Below are 12655 nucleotides of genomic sequence, written 5' to 3' on the forward strand. Positions count from 1 at the left end.
AAGCATCTGAAAAGAATTATTTTCCTATTCATCAGGAAAATGTAAATTAAAACCATGATAAAATATTATTTCATATCACCAGAGCGGCAGAATTTAAAAAGTTAGACAATTGCTTAAGTGCTGGTGATGATCCAAGATAAAGGGAACCCTCATAAACTGTTGGGGATGTCTGTACATTGGTATAACCACTTTGGAGAACAATTTGACAATATCGTGTAAAGTTGAAGATGTATGTTATGAACATACATCTTGAACAATTCACTCCTAAAACTCTCAAACATATATAAAGACAGAAGGATGTACACTGAAGCACAGTTTTGTAAAAGTGAAAAGCTGGAAACAACCTAAATGTCCATCCTAGAGAAATAAATCTGGTATACTTATATACTGGAATACTATATCAGTGAGAATCAAATAAAGTTAACTGTATCAACATAGAAGATCTGAAAAATGTAAAAAGTTCAGTGAGAAAAAGCAAATCACTGAAGGACATAGAGAATAAAATACCATTTATATTAAGTTTGTAAATGTACAAAAGACAAGTTTAATGAGTCATGAGTATAGAGATTCATGTATGGAGACATTTGTAAGAACAATAAACAACAGATCCTGGTTAGCAGGAGGGAGGAAAAGGAATGCAATCTGGGAGAGGAATGAAATGTTTAATTGTTTAATCTGTTAGATACATGGGTTTTCATAAGATTATTTTCTAGACCTTTTTCAGGTCTGAAACATTTTATACCAAAAAGACAGTAAGGCAAAGATGAAAGGCCAGAGAAGAAGCACAAGAAAAAAAAATAACAAAGCCTTAAAACCAACATGAGAATGAAAGTATGAGAATACTTAGTGAAGGAAAATATCTAGGAAAGTATGAGAATATCTAGAGGAAGGGACTAGTGAGAAACAGAGCCAGTAACAACCACTGTACCTACAGCAGTTATAAGTAAAAGACAAGGAAGTGCCACTTGACCTAAGAATATAAGACTTGGGGAATTCTCCTTCTCTGAGGGATTTTTTTGGAGGGGAGTGGGTAACTTGAAAAACCCATCAACTTTTTTTTTTTTTTTTTTTTTTTTTTAAAGGAAAGACAGAGAGAAGGAAGGAAGGATAGAAGGAAGGAAGGAAGGAAGAAAGGGAAACATTTTTAAACATTTTCTTGTTTTTATTGTATTCTGTTTCTCCGTTTTTGTTACATGGGCTGGGGCCGGGAATCGAACCGAGGTCCTCCGGCATAGCAGGCAAGCACTTTGCCCGCTGAGCCACCGCGGCCCGCCCCAAAAAACCCATCAACTTTTGAAGCTGGAAGAGATCTTAAAATTTGTTTTCAATTCTTACCAGTCACAGAAATCTTTTACCAGCCTATTTTCTCCAGATGAAAAGAAGAGGAAAGCCACGTTATTTACAAGACATCGCAAATCTGATGCTCCTAGTCTGAGGTAAAGGGGCAGCTGCCCATAAGGTTATTATTGAATCACACTCTGAAATGGTAGAGGCTGGAGGGTCCACCTTATCCTTTGCTTATGGCCAGATCCCTAGAGGCATGATCACCTGCAGCTGGTGGGTCACCAAGATGATGGTCTTCCCCTTGAGTGCCTTCTTAATGCACTCCTCAAAGATGTGCTTCCCCACGTGGGTGTCCACGGCTGACAGGGGGTCATCCAGCAGGTAGAGCTCACGGTCCCAGTAGACAGCACGGGCCAGGCTGACCCTCTGCTTCTGTCCCCCGGAGAGGTTGATGCCCCGCTCCCCAATCTGCAGATGGGGAGCAACAGACACAGTGCCCAGAGAGCAAGCACAAGCCAGGTGTGCTCAAATGGGTGAGCAGATGTGACAGACCAGGTACCTGCACATTCCCTGACGGCTACTGATTTGTCACCCCTGACATTTTATTTTCAAAATTTGCTTCAGAAGGGATGAAGAAACTGACTTTTGATTAATTAAAATTTTATAATCCATAATTAGATACAATTTTTCTAACCCTGCCAACATCTTAGAAGGCATATTAAACCACTACAAATTTAGATAATGAAATGAATCGCTTGGTCCCAAGAAATGGTACCATTTTATATCACATTTAGGTTTTAATTCCCAGTTGATTGCAACTGTCAACTGGAGGGTCTGTTGGTTTGAGTTAGGGATGTCATCTATGATCATTTTTGCCATGTATGCAACATAGATGTATCTGCAGTGTCTGTGAGGGTTGTTGCTTTGCTGTCATGGGAAGGGCCATTTAACAGGATACTGTGATTTCAGGAGTGAGAATGGAAACCTGAGTTCCTAAGCGACATGTGTTTGGTCCCCTTGAAGATTAGCACTCCATCCTTTTGTGAAGTTCTGAGGTCTTAGGGACCCCAGGTCTAACTCCTAGTTCCTGTTCTGTCACAAACTCTTGAAGTCTCTGTAGAGAAGAAGCTGAGTTTCAAGGGTAGCTAGGCATCTCTTCTCAGTCTTTGGGCTAAGGTCAAGTATAACGGATGGCAAAGTGACCTCTATTCACTGCTATGCCTCCAGTTCACTGCTGTGACCCTGGACAAGCTTCTTGACCTGGGCGAAGCCCAGTTTTCCCACTCATTCATTTGACAAGTTTCTACTAAATGTCTACTATGTTGTTATAATAAAGCTGACACCTACCCTAAACTAGGAACCATTCAAAGCACTTTGTGTATTAACTCATTTGAGTCTCAAAACAGCCAGATGAAGGCAGTACAATTATTTTTGCCAATGACAGAAAGTTCTGGTCAGAGTGGGGGCTGCAAGGGAAGGTGGGTGGGAGGAAGATGAGCAGGGCTGGGGATTGACTCATGTACCTCACAAAAGACATGTTCAAGTCTTAATCCACATTCCTGTGGGTGTGAATGAATAGGACTTTTGAAGATGTTATTATTAGCCAAGGTGCGACCAAATTGAATGGAGCAGGGTTTAAGCCCATGTGGCTTTTTATTTTTTTCATATTTTTTATTATGAAATATATGCAGAGAAGCAATAAATTTCAAAGTACAGCTTAACAAGTAGATAGAGAGCAAATTTCAAAGTACGGTATAGGTTACAGTTCCACAATTTCAGGTATTTCCTTCAAGCTGTTCTAATACACTAGAGGCTGACAAGAAGTATCAATAAAGTGATTCAGTAGTTCCAATCATTTCTCAAGTCCTATATTCTCTGTTATAACTCCTCCCTCTCATTTGATCCTCTCCCAATCTGCAGAGATATTTGGGCAATGAATGTTCTAACTTCCTCATGTTGAAAACGGGTGTCAACATTATGGGGTAGGGGGATGAAACCAGTTGATGTTCTTGAAGAGACTGGTGCCTCTGCCTTTCAGGGCTTACCTGTCACAGGAACAATCTGGAAGTTTTAAGTTTCTGAAAAATAAACTTTGTCAATAAAAGTTTTATAGAGCCTCAGGCACAGCCCTGGGTTTTCTTTAAGGTTTTCAGGAATACTGTTGGTTGGGGCTTGGCAATCTGTGCAATTAGCAATATCTAGCTGAAACTTGCATAAGGGTAACCTCCAGAATAGCCTATTGACTCTATTTGAAATCTCTTAGCCACTGATACCTTATTTTGTTATATTCCTTTTCCGCCTTTTGGTCAGGTAGGCCTATTGATTCCATGATGCCAGGGCTAGGCTCATCCCTGGGAGTCATGTCCCAAATTGCCAGGGAGACTTATACCTCTGGAAGTCATGTCCCATGTAGGGGAAAGGGTAATGAGTTTACTTCTAGAATTGGGCTTAGAGAAAGAGAGAGAGGCAACATCTGAGCAACAGAAGAGGTTCTCTGGAAGTGGCTCTTAAGCATAACTATAGGTAGTCTCAGCCTCCCTGTTACAGAATTAAGTTTCATAAGATCAAGGCTGAAGATGAAGGGCTTGACCTGTAACCTTGGGAATCTCTAATGTTAGAGAGAGTATCAGGGACTTCCAAGGTAAGGAAGTTCAAGAGTTCCATATTTTTTCTCCAGTCCCTCAAGGAACATTACCAATACTTTTTAATTATCTGTCCAACATGTATCTGGATATTACATTAAACTATACAGAATGAAAAGATTTCCTTTCCAATTCTATATTGCTGTTTAGGTTGTTTAACTGGCTAGATAAATTGGATTACGTGCTACAGAAAATTTAAGTTTTAGATAAAATAAACATCTCTGCCTTTTGGCCTCATACAGTAGGTGAAGTTCTAAAATACAGATGGTATCATCCTTTACCCTGTGTTCTGATTTACTTTAGTGCCAACTGGATCAGCTTCATTCTTGTCTCTAAAGTCTGATCTCTTTTTTTTGGCTCCTTTAGCAGTTGCTTTATGGAGCAATGTTGACTTTCAGAACCGCAGAACTCCAGCTCTGAGTCTTAAGTGTCACACAGGTACCCAAAATGCCAGGGAAATATCAGGTTATACATACAGAGTACAACTTCTCAGGATTTAGAAACAAGAATTAAAGCTCAGGAATAGACGTGACTGTAAGAGCATAAAATCTAGGTCCCAACTTTCTTATAAGTATTTTCTAAAAGAGACCATACAATATTTGTCCTTTTACTTTTGGCTTATTTTGCTCAAAATAATGTCCTTACGGTTCATGCACCTTGCTGTATGCCTCACAACTTTGTTCCTTTCTGTAGTCACACAATATTCCATCATATGTATACACCACAGTTTGCCTTTCTGCTTCTAAGTCAATATACTGTTCAGTGGCTAACCTCTGACTGATGTTGCCATAAACATCAGCGTGCAAATGTCTATTTGAGTCCCTCCTTTCATTTTCTGAGTATACGCCCAGTAACAGGATTGCCTAATTACATGGCGACCCTATATTTAGCCTCCTGTGGATCTGCTACATTACTCTCCAGAGGGGATGCCCCATTCTGCTACCCTCCCAACATTGAACAGGTACACCTCTCTCTCCACATTTTCTCTAGCACTTGAATCTTTCTGTTTATTTATTTTGAATCTGCAGATTTTGTTGAGATATATTCATATAGCATATATTCTATCCAAAATAAACATTCAAGGAGAAGGAAACTGGACATGGAATAGAAACCAGAAGTCAGTGGAATCCAGAGGAGCAGATGCAATGTGTGTGTGAGAGAGAGAGATTTCCATCTGAGGGAGGATTGCCAGATCACTATAGACTGTGAGAAAGCAAGCCCTGCCAAAACCTTGATGGACTTCTACCTTCCCAAGCCATGAGAAAATAAATTCCTGTTGCTTATGTTAATCAGTGTGCACCCCTTCCAGTTACGCTGGGATGCAGAGAGACCCTTACAGACCGAAGACCCCAGAATATAAAAGCACCAACATTACTCTAGAGCTGGGGAATTCATACCTCCCACTTACCTCTGTCATGTCTCCAAAGGGCAGAATTTCCAGGTCTTGTTTCAGAGAGCAGCAATGGAGCACCTGGAGGTAACTGAGGAGATCGGGGAGTTGTAAGTGCAGGATTTCCAATATCCCCAAGTTTTGAAGGTAAAGAGCTTAATTCCATGCTAAGAAACTGGGACATTATCTTGGTTTAATGGCCAACAACTGAAGATTTTTTCTTTTCTTTCCTTTTTTCATTTCTTATACTTAATAATATTTCAACAGAACAAAAAGATGCAGTAAAAAATAAACTTCCCTTCCATCTGTGATGCTCAGTTGCTCCCATGAGAAGCAGCCACTATTAGTTTCTTATGTATTTACACAGAAATAATCTATTTGTGTGCATGAGTGTGTGTGTGTAGCACATATTGGTTTACATTGTTTTAATAGCACCTTAGAATTCCATTATATGGCTACACCATAAATTAACCAGTGCCCTACTGGTGGACATTTAGGTTGTTTCTAGTCTTTTGTTTCTATGAATGCAGAGTGACCATTCTTGTATATGAGTCTTTGTACTCATACTTGAGGATGTTTATGCATTAACATAAACATCATAGTGGATTTTCTGAGTCAAGACTTGATGCACTTGATCGTTTTTGACAGATATTTCAGCACTGTCCTCCAGGTAGTATCAATCTTAAAGCAGATAATGACAAGATGTGAGTAGTGTTTCAGAGCAATTACTTTGGAGACTGTATGCAGGATAGAACAGAGAACAAGGAGACAGGAGATATGGACCCAAGGGCAAGGGCCGTGGAAGTGGACAGTAAGAGAGAAATATAAGAGTTTTGTAGGAGACAGATTTATCCAGGGTTGTTGACCAGTTAGATATAGAAAGTAACAGAGGAAGAGGCATCTAGGCTGACTTGAGTGTACAGTTTGGGTGATGCCATTTGACTAAACTGGGCAAGTTGGGAACTGGAGACAGATTGAGGGCTGGGCAAACAGGGTGCTTGTGAGTTGATGTTGGACATAATTGCGAGGTGCCCACAGGACAACCAGATGGAGTTTGCAGATTACAAAACCAAGAAAGCAGTCAAAAGAAGCCAAAGTCCACCACAGTTGGAAGCATACTGTAGCACTCAGTTCCAGTGAATAGGCCTCTCACATGACTTCCAAGGGTTTGTCTCCAGCAAGTTAACCCCAGGACCCTGGGTAGGGAGACCACAAGGAAGAGGTGGGATACTGATGGGAGGGTAGGAGGCCTACTCGGCCATGACTCCAAATTTACTTCCTTTATGTAAGTAAATATGTACACAACCTCATAACCTCATTTGCTTTACCTTTTGACTTAGGGGCCAAGATTTAATTAATACAAGTAAGTTTTCAAGTGACTTTTTTTTTTTTTGGAGGGGGAGGGAATGCTGGTTATTTTGAGCCAATTCAGGCATAATAGTCAAGTGCCTAGGTTCAAATCCTGGTTCTACTATATCCTACCAACTCTGTGAATTGAGGCATATTATTTAACTTTTGGAACCTCAGTTGACTCATCTAGAAAATGGAGATGATAATAATTCTTTGTTCATGGCAAGGAGGAAATATGGTGATGCATATAATTAAGCACACAAGTGTTAACAGCTATCAATTACTATTAGCATCTGGGGCTCCCTCCCTGAATTAACCCATAATTCACCCCATCACCCCTCACCGCACCCCAGGATCCCTGTCTGCTTCTCCCGGAGGCTTACCGGGCTTTGTCATACTCTCTTCCCATGAGTATGTTGTCCCTGATGCTGCCCGCAATGATCCAGGCCTGCTGGGGGACATAGGCCAGGCTTCTGTGCACCGCCACAGAGCCCTCCAGCAAGTGCATCTGCGGGAGAGTGAATCTAGCCTCAGGACCAGGGCAGAGCAGGTGATGGACCCTGCCTGGCCCAGCAGGCATGATGCCCAGAGAGCCAGGCTCTCTGGGATCCTAGAGGCTCTCCTATGTGAAATAGGATTTTTATCATGGCCCAGCCAGGCTTACTAGGGAGCTCAAGGAAATGGCCATGAGAACACATGGAAACAGTTAGAGCTGACCCTGGCCAGTTCTTGCTGTGACTGAATCCAAGCACTGAATTCAAAATACCCTGGACCTTTGCCAAAAGGTCTGATGATTAGGAAGTATTACAAATGTGTCAGGGGCATATATAATGGTATCATTGTTAGAAAAATATCCTTGTTTTTTTAGATATCATGATGAGATGCTTAGTGGGGGAAGTGTCATGAACTCTGTAATCCAAAATAGTTCTACAAAATACGTATCTCATTGATGAGGCAAATATGGCAAACTGCTATAATTTGTCAAATCTAGTGATGGGTCTTCACGTAGTATTCTTTCTGCTTTTTTAGTATAAGTTTAAAAATGCACATTAAAAGATAAAAAAGAACGTGGAGTGCAAGGGTAGTTCAGTGGTAGAATTCTCGCCTGCCATGCGGGAGTCTTGGGTATGATTTCTGGCCTGTGCACTTGCCAGAGAAAAAAAATTCAATGAATGGTGCCATAATAATGGAATAGTCACACATGCAAAAAGAATGAAATGTGATCCCCACCATGCAACATACAAAAAAAAATCATAATGAAAAATAAAAAAGAATATAACCATGTATATCACACCAGCATAGAACCTCATCATTCTGTGCTTTTATTTTTTTAATCCACTGCTTTTTACTTCTGAGTTGGAGTTAAGTTTTAATTAATAAGAACAAACCTTAAAATGACATCTTTTTTGTGTGTCCTTTATTGGAAGGAAAGAGACGGATTCATTTGAAGAGGAAACTGACAAACCACTACCAAGTAGAAATCGAAGCTTCCAGGGAAAATTATTGTGATGAAGAGGAAGATCCCGTATAAGAGTTACCTGAGTTTAGTACTAGCTCCATCCTTTTTTATCTGATGTGTGACCCCTTCGGAATTCCATCTACTCACCCCACCTATAAGTGGGCCATAGTGATGGTATCTTCTCCTTGGGGTTGTTTTCTTTTTGGGGAGCTTTTAATGACTGATTCCATTTCTTTACTTGTGATTGGTTTGTTGAGGTCGTCTATTTCTTCTCAAGTCAGTGTTGGTTGTTCATGCCTTTCTAGAAAGTTGTCCATTTCATCTATATTGTCGAGTTTATTAGCATAAAGTGGTTCGTAGTATCCTCTCATTACTTCCTTTATTTCTGTGGGGTCAGTGGTTATGTCTCCTCTTCCATTTTTTATTTTATTCATTTTGCATCCTCTCTCTTCTTTTTGTCAACCCTGTTAAGGGTCCATCAGTTTTATTGATTTTCTCATAGAACCCATTTCTGGTTTTGTTGATTTTCTCAATTGTTTTCATGTTCTCAATTTCATTTATTTCTGCTCTAATCTTCATTAATTCTTTCCTTTTGCTTGCTTTGGGGTTAGTTTGCTGTTCCCTTGGGGTTGTTTTGAGGGTTGAAGGAAAAACTCTTAGCACAAAGCCTGGCACATAACTGCCTAAATATTTACACTAGTTTTTAAAAATGAAGTCTTTCTTTTCCCAGTTGCAAAGAAGCTGAGAAAGACCATCACATGTGGAGTATGAAAAAATGAGCTAAAGACTGATATATTAGGATACAATTACAAATTATAACATAACTTCCTTCCAAGGAGGAAGATTCTATAACACAGAAGGCCTTTCTATTGGCGAGGCTTTTCTTGTGCCTTGATGAATTTGCCTATGTACATTTGGGAGAAAAACTAAAGGAAAAGCTGAATGAAGGAAGGAGCATGTTAGTTCTCCAGACAATGTGGAGAGGATTGATGACAGGCAAAGAGAGGAGGAGAAGAAAGAGAGGCCACAGGAGGGAGTGCGATTGGGGCTGGAGGAGAAAAGCTGTTGATAAAATCCATTGGGAAGGTGGCCAGAGATGCATACCAGATACCATCAGCATTTTGGTTGTTTGCCATGAAGTGTACAGTGTGACCCCAGACATTTTGTGGGAGTGGGTTTTATTTTAAAAACTGGAGAAGGGGTAGGCTGAGCCACATTCCTCATGACTAGAGACAGGGCAGAGCTCAAGGGCTTCCACAGGTGATCATAGTGGGGTATCAAGAGCTTTTACCAGATCTCAAGGGCAGGGACATTGAGCAGGCATGGAGATTTCCATGCTTGGAGTACAAGTGAGATGGCCCCATCCCATCTGGAAGGGCTTCCTCTCTTCCTTCTTCCTTCATCCTCCCTCCACATTTTACTCCTGATGCCATCCCACAAGAGGCACACATCCTACTCCACAATGGTATGGGTTTGGCTTCATGAAATGATTTTTATTATCATATGAGACATTGTTTCATCATTCTGATAGCTGATTAATGACAAAACAGGGTGGGGAAAACACAAGAGAGCAGGTAAGAGTGGATTTCTAGGTGATCTAAGAGGTTGCTCCCCAAAGCACAAAGGAGATGGTAGCCTTACTGGGGAATAGAGCTTGGAGCAATTGGACAGCCTGTCAGTGGGAGTGAATATGGTTTCAAGTCACTTACCTCCCCCAGAATGGCCGACAACAAGCTGCTCTTGCCACTGCCCGTGTTGCCAAAGATCCCTAACGTGGTCCCCTGCAAGGAGGACAGAAGGCTCTGGAACAGCACAACACTCCCACTTGCCCAGGGTGGGTCTACTGTTTGAACAACAGATAAAATGACAAACAGAAAACAAAATAACACCTCCCTTTCTCTCCCCAGACCTCTCAGACAAGCAAAACTCAAAAAGAGTTTTGAGTTCAGTCTACAGAGCTGGGATGGCGGGGAGGGGTGGGCAGTCTTAGAAGCAGGAGTTTCCATTGGGAGTGGCAGAGAGGAATTCACAGATAGGTGGGCATGTCAGGTAGGAAATCCGAATTCTGGATTAATGTGTAATCTACTCTATGACCCTGGGCGAGTCTCTCAGTCTCTCTGATCCTCAGTTTCTTTAGCTGTAGAACAGGGATCATGAAGCCAGTCTCACAGAATTCATGCATGCATTCATTCATTTATTCACTCAGACAGTGATTTGAGTTTTTATTTTGTATCAAGTAGTACATAAAACAACTCTCATTGAGCTTATATTCTAGAGGGGGAGACAGACCATGAATAGATATGCATAGATAGATAACCAAAAGGCATTAAATGAGTTAAGTGAAATGAAATCAGCTACTATAACAGACAGTTGGGGTTTTAAGGTAATTTTAGCTGGACTGGCCAGGGAATGCTCCTCTGAGGAGCTGTTATTGTAGCTAAAATGCAAATAACAAGAAGGAGCCAGACAAAGGAATCTCTGTAGCCAGAGTGTTCCAGGCTGTGGAACAGCAAACAGATGCATAGGTCCTGAGGCAATGAGAAGCTTGCATGCCAAAGAGCTAGAGGAAGTTGGTATAGTTGGTGGAGAGAGTTGGTATATTGGTACAGAGAGAGCGAATAGAAAAAGAGGTCAGAGGTATAGGCAGGTACTTGGGAAATTTGAGCTCTATCCTAAGTACAGTGGGAGTGTTTAAGGATTAAGCAGGGGGGTGACATGAATCAGTTTACATTTTAGAAAAATTCCTCCATCCACTGTGTAGATAGTGGATTTAAAGAGTGCAAAAGTGGAAGCAAAGAGGCTGGTAAAGAGGCTCTTGGAGCTGGGAATGGCACATGATGGTGTTGGCCAGGGTGGTAGAAGAAGATACGGTGAGAGGTGGTTGGGTTTGGGAGGGATGTTGACTAGAGCTGACAGGCCTTGCTGATGGATTGGACTGGCGATAGGGAAGGAGGCAATCAAGTTTGACACCCAGGGCCTTGACCAATGGAAGGGTGGTGGAGTTGTCTCTTGAGATGGAGGTGACTTGCAGAACCAGTTGAAGAGGGTAAAAGTCAAGAGTTCTCTTTTAGCCTTGTTTTGTTTGAAATGCTCTGCAGGCACTTAAGTGGAGATATTAAGTAGGCAGTTGAATATGGCGCATACAGAAGCTATCAAGGCTAAAAATAAAAGCATGAAGATGGACTTCACAGCCATGGGAATGAAGATGCTTGCCATGGGAGAAAGTGTGAGTAAGTAAGAGAAAAGAGCAGGGATGAGACCGGGAGAGAGCAGGGAACCAAGCCCTTAGATAAGGAGGAGCCAGAAAAGGTGAATTCATAGAAAAACAAAATTGAAACATGCTTGGCACATACTAGTGACTTAATCAATGTTTATTTAGTCTCTTTGTCCTTCTCCTTTTTATGTCCTTGGCCCCTCCAAGGACCAGCAATTCAGTACTCTCATACTATTTTGGGGTCTTGCCTATTACCAAAACAAATTTAGATCATTAATTAAGTCACATGAAAGTATGAAGGACTTCTTGTATATGCCTTCCATGAAGAATTTGTATTTTAAAGGGAGAGCTTGGAGAGGGAGGTTTCTAACCTAGGAAATGATAGGATGATAGGCCAAGCTCCTAGACTTAAACATAGGAAGTCAGGAAGCCAACCCGCCTGCATGGAATGGACGAGGCTACCTGTGATACCACCAGGTTGATCTTGCGCAGCTCTGGGCCCAGGCTGTCCCCTTGGTCCTCTGGCTTGATGATACCTAAAGGGGGCTGGACCCTGGCCATGCTGTCAGTGGTGTGCCCATTCCTCTCCAGCTCCAGTGCTCCATTGACAATTCCAGGCCAGGTCTTTCGCCATGACAAGGTGGCCCCATCCAAAACTAGTGCCTTGCTGGGGTCTTTTAATGTCTGGACATATAAAACAGGGCTCTCCTGGAGGAAAAATTTCTGTAAACCAAAAAGAAAGGGAGGGAGGAGGAATTCAGTTCTTTAGTTCAGTAGGAATGTGACCCCATTTTGCTAACTTACCAGTTAGTCCGAATTAGTGAACTTCTTTCCACTAAACAGTAAAAATTTGATGTTATACTACCCCATTATGAGGAGATCAGTTTCTCCTGGTGAAAATTCTAGATCAGTGTTTTCCAAATTTTAGACCATTGTGCCACTCTGCTATATCTGCATATGATCTGCACCCTTAGTTATTTCCTATTTTAAATTGACTCTCAAACCTAACCTACATTAGTCTCTTACTAAAAACCATTGAGTCATTGCATTAAATATAGTCTTTCTCATTAAAATTTATTACTAGTAAAAATGTAAAAGTCTTCACAGGTCACACTGGGGAGGTGTGTATGCCTGTTTCAGGGCATACATTTTAAAATGTGGCCATTGGCAGGTAGGTCAATTCTTTCTGTGTCTCCATCTCCCTGTCTGTAAAATGTGGGTATTTAACTATATAAATTCTAGCATTAAGAGCTGGGTGGAAAGTATGGCCCCACTGAAGTCAAATTCTATTCACATATCTCTACCAAGAAATATTC

At 41.3% G+C, this 12655-nt stretch overlaps 1 protein-coding gene across 1 annotated transcript in view; it reads right to left on the bottom strand.

Moving 5' to 3' along the window:
• ABCC11 (ATP binding cassette subfamily C member 11) overlaps window positions 1-12655 on the bottom strand; it is a 68505-nt gene that overhangs the window by 24448 nt on the left and 31402 nt on the right. The window contains 5 exon segments of the mRNA XM_077132354.1: window positions 1549-1752; window positions 5335-5407; window positions 7050-7174; window positions 9835-9906; window positions 11802-12062. Coding sequence (XP_076988469.1) covers window positions 1549-1752; window positions 5335-5407; window positions 7050-7174; window positions 9835-9906; window positions 11802-12062 — 735 coding nt within the window.

Source organism: Tamandua tetradactyla, chromosome 16 (assembly GCF_023851605.1).
Source record: "Tamandua tetradactyla isolate mTamTet1 chromosome 16, mTamTet1.pri, whole genome shotgun sequence".
Classification (NCBI taxonomy): Eukaryota; Metazoa; Chordata; class Mammalia; order Pilosa; family Myrmecophagidae; genus Tamandua; species Tamandua tetradactyla.